Source organism: Rhinolophus ferrumequinum, chromosome 23, assembly GCF_004115265.2.
Source record: "Rhinolophus ferrumequinum isolate MPI-CBG mRhiFer1 chromosome 23, mRhiFer1_v1.p, whole genome shotgun sequence".
Taxonomy (NCBI): domain Eukaryota; kingdom Metazoa; phylum Chordata; class Mammalia; order Chiroptera; family Rhinolophidae; genus Rhinolophus; species Rhinolophus ferrumequinum.
The window spans coordinates 36,765,285-36,785,665 of NC_046306.1; the positions used below are offsets into that span (position 1 = coordinate 36,765,285).

The 20,381-nt window shown below is 41.0% G+C and overlaps 1 protein-coding gene across 7 annotated transcripts in view; it reads right to left on the reverse strand.

Moving 5' to 3' along the window:
* Positions 1-20,381, reverse strand: part of KIF16B (kinesin family member 16B) — a 289,212-nt gene that overhangs the window by 113,695 nt on the left and 155,136 nt on the right. For all 7 annotated transcript variants that reach the window (XM_033094524.1, XM_033094521.1, XM_033094522.1 and 4 more), the window contains 2 exons: positions 20,079-20,161; positions 18,522-18,610 (listed from right to left, as the gene is read on the reverse strand). In XM_033094524.1, the coding sequence (XP_032950415.1) occupies positions 18,522-18,610; positions 20,079-20,161 (172 nt within the window). The remainder of the gene's footprint in view (positions 1-18,521; positions 18,611-20,078; positions 20,162-20,381) is intronic.

Below are 20,381 nucleotides of genomic sequence, written 5' to 3' on the forward strand. Positions count from 1 at the left end.
CAAAGTTAGGAACTATATTTTAAATATGTGTTGATATGAGCTATTGTCGGTACTGTGTAACTTTTGTTAAATATTACATATTTAATAATCATACTTTAAAATGGACCTTTTTCCATAATCAATGATAATTATGCCAAATAGCAAATCTCAACAGATTGTAAAACGTAAATGTGAGGGTGCTAATATCAAGGACAAAATATCAACTGTAATTGTATTTTAATGTGGCTTCATTTTAAATAAGTGCCATTCACTATCTTACTTCACTGCAATTATCTTGGCCCCAAATGCTAATTTCCTAAATGTTTCAGTTAAAAGGAAAACCAAAAAAGATGTAATTTTTGCAGCAGTTTTTAGCATTTTAAAATGACAATTGGAAATGCATACACTGTGTTAGATCCAACAAAATGCTTGGCATACAACTGATTTTTATGAGAAACAGCTTTTCTTTTTTTTTGCATTAAAAGACATCTAGCATTTTTAGGTGTAACTGTACATCTTATAATTTATATTCCTGTTATCATTGGAAATGAAAAAGCAAGGGGATGGGAATTTCTCACTTTGTACCATTACACTGAAAATAAACTGTAATTATCAAAAAAAGAAATTAAAAATTTATGAACTGAAAGCATAAATATTTGAGATCTTGTATTGTTCCCATGGTGATTAGTTTGGTCCCCTGATGTTATTTCACTTTCGAAAAGGAGGAAAATGTCTCCTCAAGCCCAGCCAACACTTGAGCCAGCAGATGTAAAGGAGGTGGAGGCAGGGAGGGTAATGGCAGCTGAGCCCCAGACCGCAATAGAACTAACTGGAAGGGAGCTCTCACCCAACAATGGACAGGAGCTGAAGGTGAGGCTGTCCCCCACATGGATATTTTCAGTAGGTATGTGAACGGGTAAAGAAAAAATTATTGGTCAGAGCTAGGCCTAGATTTCTCCTACGTGACTCATAGGTTATAATCAAATACAGCGATGACTTCATGTTGTGCAACCCCTGAAGCTACACAGTGCCATGCATTCACTCGATGCTCTACTGTCATCATCTTTCTGAAATGTATGAATAGGAGGCCCCCATTTCATTATGCTCTGAGCCCTGCGAATGATGTAGCTGGTTTTGAGCAAGTATATGTCATCTAAAAAAAATAAAAATAAAAACCCTGGCCTCTTTCCTGGAATGTTTGGTGGCATTCCTCAGTCCAGATTCTGGTAAGGGACAGATGGAAAGGAGCTAGAAAGGCTGGAACTCAGTGTAAGATGGTTCGCTTATCCCAGAACCTTTAGAAGGGATTTGGTTTTGACCACCGTGGGTTCTGTAATAGTTTAGACCAGAATGGATGACCTTCTCACAATGCTACCACCCTCAGGAACTTGCAGTCAGTCTCAAGTCATCTTATGAATGAGCACATCCCAAGAAGACGCGGAGAATCCATCTTTAAAACTAAAGAGAAAATTTGAATGTGGATGCTGGAGTTTGTGCAGGTTCTGCCTAATCAACTCCCGGACCCTGAGAACCTTGACATTCTCAATGTTATTCAAAGTCTGAGCAGAAACCAGTTACTGGGTCAAGGTAGACGCAGGGAAACTCATAACGGGGAAAACTGGCCATTCACCCAGACGCCCCCTCTTCACAGAAAGGCTTTGTGGTCCTTCCCAGGGGCATCAACTCTCATGTAAACTCTCGTTAGAAAGCTCAGAATAGCTGCTTTGGAGAGGCAGCTGGAAGTGTTACAGCACTCACTCCCTGTCTCCTTTCACCCCCAAATCATGGTGTGACACGTCAGGTTATCTTACAGAAAGTGGCTTATATATAAGTGCAATTCAAGGTGTATATATCAAGATGGGGTCTCACAACACAATTTAATCTAAGAGGTTGTGAAATGAAACCGCTTTTGGGTAAAAGTCAGAGTTTATAACAAATATCCCTAGTACTCTGGGACTAGTGTTCTACTAAATTTTCAAATCCCTGGTCTAGAAAATATTCACTAAAGACTTTCCATAGATACAGAGAACATTTTGATGTTTGTCAGATGGGCGGGGGTTGGGGGAATAGGCCAAAAAGGTGAAGGGATTAAGAAGTACAAACTGGTAGTTGCAAAATAGTCCTGGGGATGTAAAGTGCAGCATAGGGAATATAGTGAATAATATTGTAATAACTAAGTATGGTGTTAGACGGGTGCTACTGGGGTGATCACTTCGTACGTTATATAAATGTTTAATCACTATGTTGTACACCTGAAATTAATATAATATTCTATGTCAACTGTAATTGAAAAATAAAAAAATATTAAAAACAAAACTTTCCAGGATCCCATGTTAGCCTTTGGTATTACAAATGAAAGTGCTCAAAGAAACAAGGTTCACTGTAAAACAAAAAACACAACAAAACAAAACAAAAAACAGTAAAATTCGATACCATAAGCATTTTAAGTGAGTTTCTCTTTAGCCTAGTTCTCATAACAGTATAACTTACTCTAATAAAGACAGTCAGGGACACATGTTAAACCCAGGAGACCTATCTGATCAAGCTATAGGATCACAGCGGTTAGAACTATATGGAGACTCAAGAGATCATGCACTGAACTCAGCACACACCCCTACATCCTGCTCCCTCCACCCCTACTTTAAAGGTTAAGAGACTGACGCCCAGAGAGTTTTAGAGAGAGGTCCAAGGTGACCTCCTCTTTAGAGGAGCCGAGAGTAATGCCCACCTCTTCCTACTCCTCCTCCATTCTTACTTCAACTCTGGAATTCCATCTCACCTCCTCAACCAAACCAGGGTAACTTTAACCCCAGAAATAGCTTCCCGAAAGTTAAAAATAATTCACCATTCCAGGATGTACCTCTCCCTGCTGAACAAACTAGAATAGTGTACCACCAGCGACTTAGCTGCCACTTCATTCGGGCACGCATGCCACACAGCCAGAAACCTTTATCAAGCACCTCCTACATACAAGGCAGCGTATTAGACTCTGAGGGAAGTACAGAATGCAAAAAGTGCCTTTCATTCTTAAGAATGACTTGTAAGTGAAATAAAATACACATATATATCAATCACACAGAATGTGATGAGCTCAACAAGAAAATTCCATTTTAAACAGGAAATGGGATGGAGGGAGAACATTTATGGCTGCAGGGAGAAGAGGAGGCCTCCCAGAGGAGCTATTCCTTCTGAGCTAGGCCTTGACAGATGGACAGAATAACAAAGGACACAGTGTGATAAATGGAGGAAAATCTACTGGGGGAAAAAAAATAGGAGAAGAAAGACAAAAGATACAAGCAAAGGAAGCAGTAAAGAGCCTTATTTGGCTATTGCTTAGAGAAATAAAGGGCAGTGATAAGAAAGAAAACCTGGAAGTTAGACTGTGGGCAGCATATCAAAGGTTAAGCTGACAGTCTCAGAGACATCTTCCTGGGTGATCTCTCCTTCCACTGCCCTGTGTAGTCCTCTACACAAAGCACAGGATGAGGTACAGGAACCAGTGGTTCATGCATCCATTAATTCTTTTGTTCAACAGACCACCCATGTGTCAGGCACTGTCCTAGGCACTGCGGGTGCAGCAAGAGGAACCAAGTCCTTGCTGGCATAAACCTCCCATTCTAGTGAAGGGGACAATCAACACAACGAGTGTGTTATGTGATACGTACTATAAAAAAGAATGAAGCCGGGGTATAAAGAAAAGGGGACACTCAGGAGAGATCTGAATGAAGGGAGTAACCATCAAGATGCATCTGGTGTAAACAGGAGGGAGAAGCCAGGCCAATGACCAGAAGACAATGCGAGAGGCACACTGGGAACACAGCAAGACCAGCATGGCGAGAGCAGATGGAACCAGGGGAGAGTGATGGTATGAGAACAACTGTGGTCCAAGAGGGAGCCAGGGCCAAGACCACCTCGGGCCTATAGGTCATAGAAGGCGCACAGAGCCCCGTCCACCAGGGCTACTTAAGGACAGAGACCCGCCTTAGTTGACTATACATCCTGAGGGCCTTCTGCCAGGCATGTAATAGGTGTTTAGCCAGTGACTGCGATAGAGCTCTGAAGTCAGTGACACATGAGGCTCACAGCCAGAGCCAAATGACAGAGTCACAGAAGACCTGCATGAGGAGGAGGTGGTGTCAGCCAATGCAGAACTCTCTTTGCCTTTAGAAATAACAACTTTTGTTGCTTCCCACACTTTCAAGATGAAAGTAATTAACTGTAGCAAACGTAGAAAAACAGGTAAGTCCCTTACCACGAATGCTCCGTTGGTATACACAGCCTTTGGTGTTCATAGCCTAACACATACACATGAGTGAGAGCCTAAAACAGAGTCTATTTTGTAAACTTTTCCTCTTAATACATACCTTAGACAAATCCCCAAGTCATTAACTGTTATCCTATAACACTTAGTATCATGCAGTTCTATAATAGACATACACCGGGACTTATGTAAGCGTCTCATATTATTGGGTACGTACATGGTAGATGACTCTCACAAAGCGGCTTGGTGGGCTCTACACTGGGTAGCCCCTGGGAAGGCTGGTTTAAGAAAAGCTGCACAAATTCTTGGGCAGAGGGAAGACAGACAGCAGAGAAGGGAAGTTTGAAGATATGAAAAAGACTTAAAATGCACTACAGTTCCTCTGCCTTGACACTCCATCGTTGAAGTGAAGAGCTTTGCAAATCTGCTTCATACATTTGCACTCCTTTGATATTGTACAGTGAACGACGAAATGCAAACACACCTAACCAGGCAATGCTTGATATGTGCACCTCTATATTAGACTGGGGCTGAACAGAGGTTTGGGAGCACCTTTTGTGTCTCCACAGGCCCGTCCGCCCACACGCAGCTCTCCACTGCCATGCCTTTTCTTTTTTAGGCCTTCAAAACTCCCTTCCCTTTATTTCTCTCTCTGAAGTCTCTCTCTTCATTCCTCCCCTATTGCTTGAACATAAGCAGCAGCTGCCATCAAATAAAGAATTCAGGTGGGTGTAGATTTAGCTGAGACAATAGCCAAGTGGGAAAGATTTATATAAGTGGATTAATTGCAACATAATTAACAATTTATGTGAAAAAAAATATGCCCCAAAGTATTTAATGATTAAGCAAGAATTACATTATGATATAAACACAGAATTAAGACTTACGTTCAATTACATGGGAAAAAGTTCACAATAAAATGTTTTAAAAAATCAGAATATAGAACTGTATATCTAGTGATCTCAATTTTATTTTTTAAATATTCTTTATACTGCATAACTACAATATCATATGTACAATTAAATATATATGTGTATATATGTACTATAAAATATGAGTAAATATTACAAATGTGAATCAATCATTATTTTTTGGTAGAAGGATTGTGAATGCTTGTGATTACTTTATTCACTCCTGAATGTTTTACGTTTTTGTAATAAGCATTTCAATTTATGAGACAGACTACCTGTTTCAAAAATTCTTCTTAATCTACTCTGATTATAACAACCATATCACTTCCTTTTTGCTTCACAAATCTCTGGTTTGTTTCCATTTATTTCCAACAATCATGATGATTAACCTTAGAAAAATCATAAGATATAGAGGTTGTTGATGGTGACTAAACATCGGATGTCACTGATGTGGGACACAGCTATTCGAGGCTAGAATTACGGTCTGTGATAAAAGAAGGGAATGGAAGTGCCTCATCAGGGCACAATTCTCTCTCACTCTCACACACGTACGCACACACACATTCAATCAACAATGATTCTCAAACCACCTACTTATAAATGGGAAGACAGTAGTAAGAAAATCAGACCCTTTTACTGTAACACTAAATACACAGACCTAGAGTAGACAAATAGTTGCACCAACAGACACAATTACCAACTACTTAAAGATCTACAAAGAAAAGATAGAGGATGCTACGAATGAATAGCCAAGGAGATGAAATTTGGATTTGGGGTTGGTAGGGCCTCTATGAGGAAGTGACACTTAAACAGAGATTTTAGGGAGCATGTAGGGTTTAGCCATGTGAAGAGCTGGTAGACACATGGACAAGTGTACAGGAGGAAACAGCATGTCCTGGAAGCAAAAATGGATAGGTACAACTGGAACCTTTTACTGAATCAAAAACAAGCTCTAATCAAATGCGTTAGAAGTACAGAGAGCTTATGGTATGCAATCGAGTTAATGTGTAACTTGAAAGGAAAATCATGATGTCAAGTAGGACTAAAAGGAAATCTACTCACTTGCACCCTTGCCCATAACTACCATTCTTCATTTCACTAAGGAAGTCTCATTTCCTCAGTTCACCTTTACAATTCAGCTTGCGATCGTGCACAAAGTGTGTGAAGCACAAAGCAAATCTAAAGTAACTGAATAAAGACGAATTGTTCTTTAAATTGTACTGCTCATCTTTCTGCCTACTTTGGCAACAGGAAAAAAAGGGAGCCCATCATTTAAAGTGGCTCACAGTGAAATAATGTTCAAGGACAAAAAAGAAAAAAAGCAAAGGCAGTAATTAACACTAATCTCTGTTAATGAAAGGAAGAAACACACTTCTTTCAGTTGCTTTCATCACAAGTTCCCCGTGACTGTGTATCTTAACAAGTTATTTGAGGCACTCTCCAGCAACTGTAAAGTTAGTAAATGGTCCATAAAAAAAGCAAGACAACTGAGACAAAAAGCTGGAGAGGAAATCAGGCTTGCAGCGAAGCAAACTTCTGAAAAATGAAGGTCCAATAAAATAAAGCAGCAGAGATAAACACAGTAAATAACCATCAACTAAAACACAGGCTAACTACAAAATCACCAGCAACATAAATATTGCCAACTACATGTATAAAACTTTCATGCTCAAGGTCAGCAAGAAAAAATAAAAAAAGATAAAACAATTTATAAAGCACTAGAAAGTGAGAGAGCAGGGTACCGTATGTATAGGTAACATAACCATTTCTAGCAGGACATGCAGTCTAGACCAGGACCTCACCCAAAGGTATAAATCTTCCCAAGCATATCTCCAGCTATGACCAGATTGTATTTCTGAAGCCCCTTCTACATTGGCATGAATTAAATAAGGAGGGAAACGGAATTCACTTAGTTCATATTTATTAGATGTCTATTAAGTTTCAGGTACTATGCTGGGTGCTGAGTGAACAACAAATTAGATTCTGTGCCTGTTTTCGGGAAGCTTAGAGTTGTCCACATTGAGCTAAGGCTCAACAAAGGGTATAACCCTGTTAGTGATGTCTTCTTACTTTCTCCCTAATGTGATGTATTTATCCTTTCAGTTGAAGGGAGAGAGGAAGGAAATAGGGAGGAAGAGCATAAGGAAGAAATAGGGAAGAGGTGGGGGATAGAAAGGAAAATGAAACTGTTTACTTTTCATATAATTGTTGACAGCTGGTGGTTTGGAATCTAGTTCCTTCCAGCTTTACATTCCAAAATTCCATTCCTACTCTTAATCTGATAGGACCAGGAAGGCTAGAGTTAACCACATGCAACATTCTAGTACAGCATGTAGCTCAGCACAGGGTAAATTAGGCATTTTGTTGAATACTTGGTGATGATTAGGGTACCCAGGACACACTTCTAGACAGAGCCACTGTTAGCAGGATTCCCTAGTCTAGTTCCTGTGAATACAGCATAGAGCTGTATCCAGGAAGGTGTACTTATATTGACAAAGTCTACACTTCAAGAGAATTCCTTTCCAGTTTGGAAGCAGATGGAAACTCTGGTGGTGATATGTACAACCATTCTATAGAACAATTTGTGAATATGTATCAAGAACCTTAAAACTATATCCATCCTCTGGTGTAGTATTTCATTTCCACTTTTTTTCTCCCCTGAGGAAGTAATCATGGATAAGCACAAAGATATAGCTATAAATATGTTCACCCCAATTCCTTGTGATACCTCACAACTAGAGAACACAATGCCTAACAATAGAAGATAAGTGAAATGACTTGTGGAATATTTATACAATGGAATATGACATGAATACTAAAATGATGTAGGAAAATATACATGAAAGAAAAAGATCTGTAAGTGTGAAAAACTCTTACCAATGCACTTTAAACCCACTCTGGTAAAAGAACATATAAATATACATATATATATATATATATATATATAAGTATAAATGTATATCTACATAAATGTGTGTACATATATACACCCACTCACATACAGAGAGAAAAAGACATAGATGGCTGGAGTCAAACAGGCAGAGGTATAGACTAAACCGTAGAGCAACATGTTTAACTCTGCAGTAACTTCTTTTTTGCTTGTGATTTCTAAATTTTCCATAATGAGGACATTTAAGTAAAAAGTTAGGTTAAAAATAATTAGCACTCATCTGTCTTCATCCCCTGATTGCTGCTGACTTCAGACCATCTTCAGAGTTAGGGGCCTTCCACAACTAGGGAGGTCTGTGTTGGCCCTTTTGCCAATCAAACCCCGCTACACTCCCTGTAGCTGCTTGGATGGCTCACTAAACACAGGTCTGATTTTTCACTTCTGATACTGTTTGGTCTACGTCTGGGTGTTTCTCCTCTTCAGAATGTAATTACTCAGATATATCCATTTAAATGAGCTCACCACTGGTCAGTACTTAAAGGGAAACAGTACAGAAATGAAAACGTCTGCCTTTGTTTTCAAGACCGAAATGAACTTGGATTGTATGTAATTACGCTTCAAGCACTTGCAAGAAGCTGTGAAAGCGTCGGTATCCTGCCAAATTAGTTGCCTGTTTGCAGTCTCAGAGCAAGACAGAGGAGCCCAAGCAGTGGGCCTGATTTCTCCTTAAAGACTGCATCCCAGCTGAGGAGGAATGTTTCCCCTGCAGCAAAGTTATTTCCAGGCAAAGTCCCGGACTGGGCGCTTCTCCAAAGTGGAGCTAACACCTAAACGAAGTCACCAGGCTGCTTTGCCTCATCCCAAAATTGTCTGGCACCAAATACCACGCATGTGTGTATACAAATCTCAGTTTCCAGGGAGCTTGAGATGTGGGCCAGCAGCAAGTTCTAAAACTACGTTAGAAATGAGACACCAGTTGAACTGATAAGCATAAAACGTCCTTGGTTAACAAGTACTTTGCTTTGAAAAACTCCAACTCTTACTACGATTCAAAGCACAGCTTTTTTAGCCATGGTTATATGGAGAATTAATATGTTGCCTGTTGAACAAAGACAGAAAACTGGGTGCTTTGAAGATAAGTTGGACCTTACTGGGTACATTAATTTGTAAACTAGACTTAATTCTTTCAGAGAGCTTTGGTCTAAGAGGAACTAAGTACTAAGCAGTCATTTTTTTAGTCTATTGCAAAAACAAACAAAGAAACAAACAAAACAAACATAATTGGGTGTATATGATACCAAAGGAAAAAAAAAGATATGCTGATTTGTAATAGTTAAGAAAGCCACAAAACATGTATAAAGTACATGTGTGTGAGGGAGAAACTCAAAAAGATAGGGAGCAGCTAACCTGGAGTTACTAAAAAGTACACAGGATCCATTTGAAGCACAAGGCACATGGAGACCCGTAAGCAGATACATCCTATGGACTGAGAACATGTCTGCTGGCCTCAACACACAGCTCAACGTGCCCGCTGTGTGCGAGCTTCTGGAGATTCAAAGATGAGGAAGAAATGGTTCCTGCCCACAAAAAGCCTAACAGAAAAGCAGGCATAAGGATCCAGTTAAATTAATCTGGAAAACACTACGATAAAGGTATGCACAAAATGCCTGCCAGAGAATAGAAAGAAAGCATTTGGTTCAAACTGGAGAGGCACAGATGCTTCCTGAGGAGACAATTCCTATACTCACTTGAAAAATGAAGAGGACTGGCTCATGGAAGAAGAGTGGGAAGATTCTATAGATGATTTTACAAGATAGATTTTATAGATAGGTTTTAGATAGGCCTAACCTCAAGAGAGGTGTGAAAGATCTGTTTTGTCCACTTAAACCAAAGCATAAAGTTCAAGGTGGAAAGTGACAGAAGACAATGTTGGAGAACAAAGTCATGGATGATTGTTGGAGCTTGGCAATCATCCCATAGGCACTGAGCGGCCAGGCTAGAGGAAGAAAGAGTAACCAGGAAGGGCTAAGGAGGAATGCTGAGCTCCACCCTCTGGCTCAAGGTTGAGACAGGATTCCAGAGGCAGGTCCATAAGTCCTTCGTCTGTCATGTCATAGAGGAAGTCAGGAATCACCGTCAGGGCCACTGATATCACATCTTCTTTACTCATTCATCCATCAATTGACACTCAGGATGTTTACATATCTTAGCTATTATAAGTAATGCTGCACTGAACATGGGGGTGCATGTATCTTTTCAAATTAGTGTTTTCATTTTTTTCAGATAAATACCCAGAAGTAGAATTCCTGGGTCATGTGATAGTTTATTTTTAATTTTTTTGAGGAGCCTCCATACTGTTTTCCATAATGGCCTGACCAGTTTACATCCCCACCGACAGTGTACATCCAACCTCTCCCGCATTTGCTGTTTGCTGGCTTTTTGATAATAGCCACTCTAGCAAGTGGGAGGTGATATCTCATTGTGGTTTTGATTTGCATTTCCCTGATGATTAGTGATGTTGAGCATCTTTACATGAGCTTGTTGGCCATCTGTTTGTCTTCTTTAGAAAAATGTCTATCTTCAGGTCCTCAGCCCATTTTTTAATCGGATTGTTTTGGGTGTTTTTACTACTGAGTTTATGAGTTCTTTACGTATGTTAGATATTAACCCCTTACCAGATATGATTTGCAAACATTTTGTCCCACTCAGTAGGATGCCTTTTCATTTTGTTGATGATTTTTCCTTTGCTGTGCAGCATATTGGTCATTTAAAGAAAAAAAAATTATCTTGCATATTTTCCCACATTGACAGACAGCAAAGTTCTCAGAGTGAAAAGGCTCCATGGATTTGCTCAGGGTGGGGATGGAGACTGCAAGAGGGAGGGAGCTGGTAAGAGAAGAGTCTCTGTGGAAAGCATATTTGAGGAGAAAACAATTCCCAAAGCAGAGTGGGAAGTGATTTCCATTAAAAGACAGGAAAGCAGGCTGGTGCTCAGGAACCTGGTGCAAGAGAGGGAAGGAGCTGAAATTCAAGAAGGGTTCCAACATCTTTAGGAAGAAGCGGTAATGAGCGTTTAATAAAAGAAAAAGAGAGGAGGAAGAGGGGGCTGTTATCATTTAGTAAGCAAATACTGTGCGTTATGCAGTCATTAAGAAGGTTAAAAGCTACTTTGCCTAAGGGAGTACAGTATTAAGAGCTGAAGGAGAAAAGTTTTGAAACAAGTCTGAGAGGGAGGTGCCTCATCAATTACTTTCTAATTCCGGTTTGCTAAAACTGGTCCTACAGAAGTGACAAGGCAAATATGGAGTAAGGGCCACCGAACTCCTAAGTTTCCACCAGGGCTTGGCCACCTGCTGATCACGGGCTTCATGAATAGTGGGGGCCTTATGAGAGGACTCACTACACTGAGAGCAGAGCACGGGGGTGAAAGGGGGGGTCTAGACTGAACTGCACAGCTGTCCCTAATGAAACACACCCCAGAGTAATCCAAGCGTCCCATGTGCAAATGTTACCGGTGTCCTGATTTGTGGCAGGATTCACAAATGTCTTCCCTGTGCACTAAATCCTGCTCTGAGGTGACTCAACCCCTGTCTGTCTTACTCACCAGAGCCCCAGCACAGGACTGGACAAATGATGGCCCCTCAAACAGCAGCTGAATGGATGAGGAAAAAGTGGTAGAACTTGTGAACATCTATTTTATTCCACAGGAGAACCAACTTAATCCTGTACTTTTGACAGGCTGCACAGACCCTAGCATGTCGTGGCTGACAGAATATTCAAATGCACAGTCACTTACGGGAGAAAGTTCGCCTGGAGCCCAGTTTTTCAAGGTTGTACTCATTATCCTTTACACTTCTTGACAACCTGCTCTTCCTTCTCCTGTATTTGTATTTTGGCTGGGTAGCATGCAACCCTCAACCAATTACTTAAACCAGAAAATGGAAATCAGGATCTTCATTTCTCACATCTAATTAATTACCTGGACCTCATCACTTCCTGCCCTGAAAACCTCTATAGCTCAGTCTTCTTCTAGGTTCCTTCCACTGCTGCCTCAGTTCAAGCCTTTACCTCACATGTCTTTCCCATCACTTGTTCAGTGCCCTTGTTACTCAGCCAGCAGAGTGAGCCCTTCAATGCAAAGATGATCACTTCTCTCCTTAGTTAGAAACACTTCTTGGATTCCAACCATCAATTGGATTTTGAGATGCATGTGAACGAGCTGGTTGAACCGAACTTGGCAGAACTTGAGAGAAGTCATCAGGAAATTGATCCTGGTTAGATTTACGTTCACCATTTGATTACTATACTTATTGGGGGCACTAAGTTTTGAGATTTTCTTTCTATATTTCCAAATACTATTTTCTAGATTGGACATTTGAAAAAATGGGAGGGGAAAAAAAAGAGCACAGGAAAAGCACAACAAATACTACCGCACATCCATTAGGTTGGCTACTATCATTTAAAAAAAAAAAAGATGCAAAAACCAAAAAACAGGTGTTGGCTAGGATGTAGAGAAACTGGAACCCTTGTTCACTGTTGGTGGGAATGTGAGATGGTAAAGCTGCTATGTAAAACAGTATGGCGGTTTCTCTAAAAATTCAAAACACAATTACTAAATGATCTAACAATTTCACTTCTGGGTATATACCCAAAAGAATTGAAAGCAGGGACTCACACCGTATTTGTATACCCATGTTCATAACAGCATTATTCACAATAGCCAAAATGTAGAAGCAACCTAAGTGTCCATCAACAGATGAATAGATAAACAAGATGTGGTATATACATCCAATGGAATATCACTTCCTTAAAAAAGAAACAGTTTTGATACGTGTTACAACATGGATGGACTTTGGAGACATTATGCTGAGTGAAATAAGCCAGTCACAGAAAGACAAATACTGTATGATTACATATGAGATACCTAAAATCGTCAAATTCCTACTACAACAAGTACACTGGTGATTGCCAGGGAAAAGGGGAGGAAGGAAGGGGGAGTTACTGTTTGAGGGGCACAGAGTGTCAGTTTTATAAGATAAAAAGAGTTCTGGAGATGGCTGCACAATCATGTGAATGCACTTAAAACTACTTAAGTGTAAACTTAAAAATGGTTAAGATGGTAAATTTTACGTTGAGTGTATTTTACCACAATTTAAAAAACAAAGAGTGAAGAAATGAGTCACCAAATGCTTCCGAGTATATAGAAAATAGTTCTCTGTTTTATTTGAGGTCATACATTTAAATCATAATCATAAATTCTGAACATGCTAACCATTATTTATGAAAACATGACACATACACAGGTACCATGAATGTGCCTATGGAACCTGCCCCGCAATGTCTCTCCTCCTTATAACCCATCCTGCCCAAACCCCAAAGGGCATCTCCCCAAAGAGCAGCTCTGTTTATCAAAAGCAAACTGAAAATCACGATGCTTGGCTATCAGCGTGCCCCTCAGCCAAGCCTCAATCTGCAGGTTCCTCTTATTTCTTTCTAACCCTCAGCATGACTTTCTCCTTCCAGACTCCATCTGGTTTACTCCTAAAAGATTCCTCTCCCAGAATATCTTCTCTCCAGTCTGTCACTCCTACTTGCAAATACCTCAGGGCCCAGCACAGAATTGAGTTCATTTGTGAATCTTGGAGAGAATTCTCAAGCAGAGCTGAGGCAAGTGACTTGGGATTCCTCAGGGGTGGGTGTCCAGGACCAAATCTTTGGTTAATATTCTTCCCTGCTTTGTTCTCCAAGCTAAGGCATGTTTGCAGACTTCTAACAGCTTTAAGTCCTCGACTCTGGAGAAGAAAGCACCAGACCAGAAGCTTCTGAGAGGAAGGCTCCTTAAAAGCCCTGCTGTCCCCTCCATCCCACCCTTCTCCTGGCTATTTACTACAAGCTTTGTGTGGCTATGAGAGAGGGCAGAACAGAGTGAAAATTGGGAAAGGTGTTATAATAGGGGGAAAATGCCTGGCCTCCATCAGGTTTGAGGATAAGTGGGTTTCTGTTCATTAGGCTTATGACAGATTTCATGATGCTGGCTACAGGGGATCTCAGTGTCAGGAAAGATTCCTCCTGGAAGTCTCTAGTTTTCCGTTGCCCAACACATTACAAGGTGTGGCTACATGAAAAGAATTCCTCCCTAGGAACTTCCATCCATTCCTTTCCCACTGGACCTCCAAGAGGACACGCTACTTAACCAATGTTCTTTGTCCTAAGTCACAGATGGCCTTGCATTCACTCTAAAGGGGCTCAATTGCACGTGTCAGTTTTCCTAGCAGAGACAACACTGCAACTGACACTGACAGATTCCCCACACACAGCAGACTCTCCCGAAAGTCGTGCTGAACCGTTGAAGCATCTCAGCCCTGCTTGTCCATCTTGAGAAACTAACATGCTCATGTGTCTAAGCAGCTAATTATCCAGATTTAAATAACAACCTATTTAGCCAGGGTCCAAGCAGTAAACATATATCTTTCAATGTCCTTCCAGTTTTTCATATGGTGCTTAATTTAGGCTGAGGGTATTTACACTGTAACATAAAAAAAGGTATAAAGAACATGGCTACAGCTTTAATTCTGCTTCATTTTAAGAGTTGCTGGAGCAGTCAACTTCACAAGGTGTCTTCTTATAAATCAGAGTAGGAAATTTTTCTCCAATTATGTTTTAATTCATGGCCAATTATTCTCTATAGCAGGTGACAAGTTTAGGGGAGCATGAAGTCAGGAAGATGAAGTATTAAGTAATTTTAATATGAATTTTTACAAATGAGTATTGCAGGAGGGGCAGAGACAAAATGTGTCTGTTAACTGAAGCCAGATGAACAGGAGGCATATTGGAAGCATCAAGAGACTCTCTTCCCATATTTTGCTTAAGGATTTTGAACATGACCTTGAGATTATTCAACAACTGCAGTGTCATTTGGGAGTTGACCCATGCCACAAAAACACATTCGTGTGCATAATATGCTGTTTTCTGCTACTTCGAACACCTGATACCCAGAGAAAATTCCTTCTTAATCTGTTTGCTAAACATTTACTAACCATGTTTTGTGACTGACACTTTAAAACACAGAAATTAATAAGACAAGCCTTTGACCTTGAGAAACTTCTAATCTAATGGGGAAGATATTCACATAAGCCAAACTCTTACCCAAACGCCAGCCCAAACCGGTCCTCCCTGTCTCCCACACCTCGGGAATGGACACATAATCTTCCCAGTTATTTAAATCCAAATCACTCTTTTGATTCCTTGATACCCCATCTCTATGGCTACCACTCAGATCCAAGCCATTGTTGCCTTTCACTTGGACTAAGGAATGGTTTCTTCCCTAAATGGTTTCTTGTTTCTATGCTACTTTCTCCCAATGACATACATACGCCCTATTTGTGGTATGCACATCTTCAGGTCACTCCCTTCTTAAAGCCCGCTAACGGTTCCCTAGCACTTAGAAGAGAGTCAACTCCTTCCATGGCCTCCCAGACCCTACATTAGATGGCCTTTGACTCACCTTCTACCACTCTTCTTTTTTCTTACCACAGTCTTTCTACTCGGGCCCTCTTGCGGCGTCTCATTTTTAAGCCATTGTGCTTGTTTTGTCCTCTGCCTGAAATACTCTCCTCTCTCCCCCTTTGAGTGTCACCTTCTCTCCACCCAAGTTTTAGATTAAATATCCCCTCCTCAGGAAGCCTTCCCTGATCACTCCACGAAATACTGCTCCAACACTGTCTTATTTTATGTTAATTTCATTTTCACTTTCTGCATTTATTTGTAAATTACCTGTGATTGCTTTTCTCCCACAGCTAGCTGTAAACTGACTTCACTGATGGTGTTGGCAACTGTGCCACTGCTAGCAACTGCCTGCTTCACAGGAGGGACTCAGAAAGGACTTGTGGAGAGATGAGTGTCCATTTCAAAGAAGAACAAAATAAAGATGACATAAGTGTATCAATGTACCATAAGGAAGGGACACTGATTTTTCATTGGGAGGAGAAAAGCTGGAAATAGCTTGCAGAAGAGAGATCTTACATGCTGAACCTTATAGGACAAGAGAACACGTCTTAAATAGCATTCCATGCTCTGAAACTAGCAAAGGAAGAATCCCAAAGGCACAGCTAGTCCAGGGGGGTCTGAGCAACGAACGTGGTATCCGAAATGGCTGGTGCGCAGACGCATGAAGGGATGTGCTGAGAAGAGCATAGTGAAGAGTCTGAACGACACAGTTTTATTTGTTAGACCATGGGAAGTAACTGAAAAGGTTTTGAGGATTAAAATTAGTACACTCAGACCTACATTTTATAAACACTGAGAAAAACTGTTTTAACTTAAAAACAAGCAACCAACAAAAAATGGTATCGTGTTTTCCCGAAAATAAGTCTGAGTCTTATATATTAATTTTTGCTCCAAATGACGCATTTAGGGCTTATGTTCAGGGGATGTCATGCTGAAAAATCATACTAGGGCTTATTTTCCGGTTAGGTCTTATTTTCAGGAAAACACAGTATCACTTTTAAGAGGACCACATATTCTCCTGTATTGGAAGGAAACAAGGACTTAGATCCCATCTATCATGCAAAAGAAAGAGGGGTCCACGTTGGGGACCCTGTGTCTCAGGGAATAGGCAGACTGCAGAACAAATTTTGGTTTTCAAAGGCACCAAACAGCTATATAACATTTCCAAATTGTTTCAAAGTAAAAGGTACCACCATCAAGGATAATAAAGCTGGTGCCTGGGTTCCAGGATCGGAGCTCAGTTCCAGTCCAGGAGACAACTCCAAGCAAGCATTCTTCATATCCCAGAACAATTGAATTAGTCCAACAGTATTGAACAGATGACTCACACTATGTAAACTGAAATTAACCCTAAAGACCTGCATATTATATTAAAGTTAAACAAAGTGAGCATATGAATTATTCAACCTAGCTATGATAAAAAAGAGGTTGCTAAAGTTACTGTAAGGAATTAAAGACCTACAACAAAACACGCCTTTCGAAGTAATGGTAATCCATTGCTGAGGGACTTTTATCAATATGGCTTATTTCAAGACAAATTTATTTAATAAACACAACTCTCCTCAATAACCACATAATAGGATGGAAGAGCTGACTGGTACAGACAAAGGTTGACAAAAGGGAGTCAACCGCTTGCTTATACTTCCAGAAGTTCTGGAAGGAGGGAGAGACCCAGGAGCCTTCAGCAGCCCTGGTGTTGCACTATCTGGCTTTTAATTTTTTTTCTGTTTTTTTTTTTTTTTTTTTTTTAAATTCAAGCAAGGTGTCACATCTGGGCTTCCACTAACCTAGAAAATGAAAAAATCCAGAAAGATGATCAAAGGTCCCTACCAATATTAAACTTCTGTGACATGACTAGAAAGAAACTCCTTTTAGGCATGTCTCCTTTCCATGAACCAGAGTACTGACTTGCACTGAAGGAGGGAGTGTCTGTGAGACATTGGGCCCAGTGTCTGTGAGAAATGCTGAGCCAGGAGCCACGGGCAATGGAACTGGCTCCAGGTCAGAATTAGCCCCCAACTGGAGAAAGGCAGGTCATAACATAGAGCATAGGTTGGAAATCAGAGAGACGGACTCACACCACTAACTAGTTAGACTTACAGCTCTAACTACAAAACCATGGGCGAGCAAACCATATAAATTCTATGTGAACCGGGGATAGAGTCATCGTGAGAATTGAGAGAGAGAATGGATGTGTGGTGCTTAGCACAGAGCTGGCAACAGTCACTACTAAATAATGATACTTCTAGAAGATGTTGTCAGTTTTATCTCACTAATTTAGCTATTAGATTTACCTCCACTGTTTTACATGAGATTCTCCTTATAGGAAGGATAACCTTATGGAACTTCACACAACTAGAAAGGACCCCCAGAGTCCTTTCATCTAGTTCCCTGTTTTCAGACATTTTCACTATTACCACCATTTCACTGATGACACCACGAAGGACCTGAGTAGTTAAGCTGATTATCTGAGGTCACTCGCCATGAAGCCCTATCGTTTGTGTTCTCAGGAGACCCCTCAGGGCTTGGAAGTTATAAACATAATTTTCTGGGCTATCCTGTGCTCGAAGAATCAAAGCTGTCTCTGTTATTACAATAAATTTATAAAATGAGATGAAAGTGCCTCAGCCAAAGAGAGATCGTGCACTGAGTAATCAAAGTGCCAGCTCTAAAATATTAGACAGTTATGAAAATGATAATGAAGCTTGTAACAACCCTCACTAATGATTATGCTGTTCAGCAAAATTTTAAAAAAATCAGAATATGTAATCTCATTTATGTTGTGATTATAACTAGTAAAATTATGTACATATATAGCAAGGGCTGGAAAGGAACCTGGAAAATGACTACGGCTGATTTGATAAGGAGGCGCGATTGCATAAGTGTTATTTTTATCTAGTGACTTGAATGGAGTTGACACAATAGACATCATCACAGTAATAATCACAGGAAGAAGATACTGCTGTTCACTCACCCTGGGTTGTATAACATGACTGTGGAGAGGTTCTCACAGGACTTCGAGAGGTCAGTCATGGACAAGCTGAAGGAGGATAGAAGGCCACTCTAAGAGCAGACACAGGGCAGATCGGTTACCTTAGCAGATAGAGGCCCGTGCTCTGGACTTACTGCTTTCAACTTGTGAGAAGCAATGAAGTGCATACACCCCCGTGAGCATGCCCACCAGCTGGTGTGTCTGAGTGTGGCACATCAGGGACAGCCTCAAACCCACGCCTTCAACTAAGCAGAGCAGGGCCCTAGCATACTCGGACTGGGAAGACCAACCAGGAACTGCACACCCTGATGGCCTCCCTGACCACATTGCATCAAAGTCGAGCGCAGGGCATGACATCGTTATCACCCTCGTTCCCTGGCAGGAGCACTGTCCTGTAATCAGCGACACTCGAGTACATTTACTGAGTGATACAGATGGACAGGGGACAGAGGACGAGAGACCAAAAAATAAAAAGCTTGACCTGTTTTGCTTCCATGGAAAGCTACTGGCAACATATTTTCTGCAACTGTGGACCAAAAAGGATCCTCCAGGGAGATCCTGGGTTGGAACAGATAAGAGGCTTCACTGGCTAGAATGAGCAGCCTGGACAGGCTGAGGTTTGTAGCTGTCTCATTATTTCCCATCTATAGCACAGGCAACCTTGGGCAGCCCTTACAAAACTAGGCTGAGATGTGGGGCTGTGTAACTCTGGCGAAAGGCAAACACTTCCTTTGTCAGGAGGTCAGAGCTGCAGCCAGGGCTGCACCACTTGTTGTCTCAGGAACAAGTTTGTCTTAGTTTCTCACCTTTATCATCTGTGACATGAGAGGAGTAGCAGCTGCTGCACAGACAAAGCAGTAGAATATATGTGGAAGTTTTGCCCAGAGCCTGGCTCATAGAAATGTTAGCTACAGTCTTGATTATCTCCCTCAGTCTAAGGACACCATGATGTCCCTAGGTAGCTCTCTCTCCATCTCATTTCTTCCCTCTCTCTCTGGTCCCCTAACCACCTCCCCCATCCAGCATTTAAAGTGCCCTCGGATATCCCCATCCAACCAAGATAAAGTGTCTCCCAGTTCTCCTAAACTCACTCTCTGCTTCACATCCCAATCAAAAGTCCTATTTAATATGGCTCAAAATAAAAAGTGAGCAAAGTTTTGGATGAAAGTGATTCTGACCTTGGGTTGACTCCTAAATAGATGCTCATAAATGGAAGCCACTCTCTACTGAATGCACAAGGATGCCCAATACCTTTGTGGGGGCGTAGCATTGAAGAGAAAGGTCTAGAAGGAGCCATTTCTCCTGCTCTGGACTTTACTGCTAGCCCTCCTACTTCATCAGCCAATCATCTGCTAGGAAACTAACTCCCTAGAATCAATCCAGGTTCCAGAATGACTTTTCTGGTTCTGTACTCCAGAAAAATCAAACTTCTAGAACCAGAACGGAGATCCCCCCAACCCCAGGCCCGGGCCCCGGCCCAGGCCCAGCCCCAGCCCCACCTGGATCAGAGTTGGCTCCTGGAGATTTCATGCGACTCACCTTCCTCTTCTCCCTGAGCTTGGCAGCCTCCTTTGGATGGTTAAAGCGAAACATATTGGTTCTGCCCAAAAGTATCACAGCACCTGAGAGCACACAAAAACAATAATGAGTTTACAATTAGCAACCTGGTCAACTGGCAACATCAGCACATGGAATTTTACAGTTCCAATGCAATTTCCAGTGCACTACAAAACAATAATAATAAGGGGAAGAGTTAGTCTCAAAAGTCTGCTTACATAAGACACTTTTAAATCTGCAAATACTTTTATTTTTACAGCCAAGCATTGCAAGACAAATGTTACC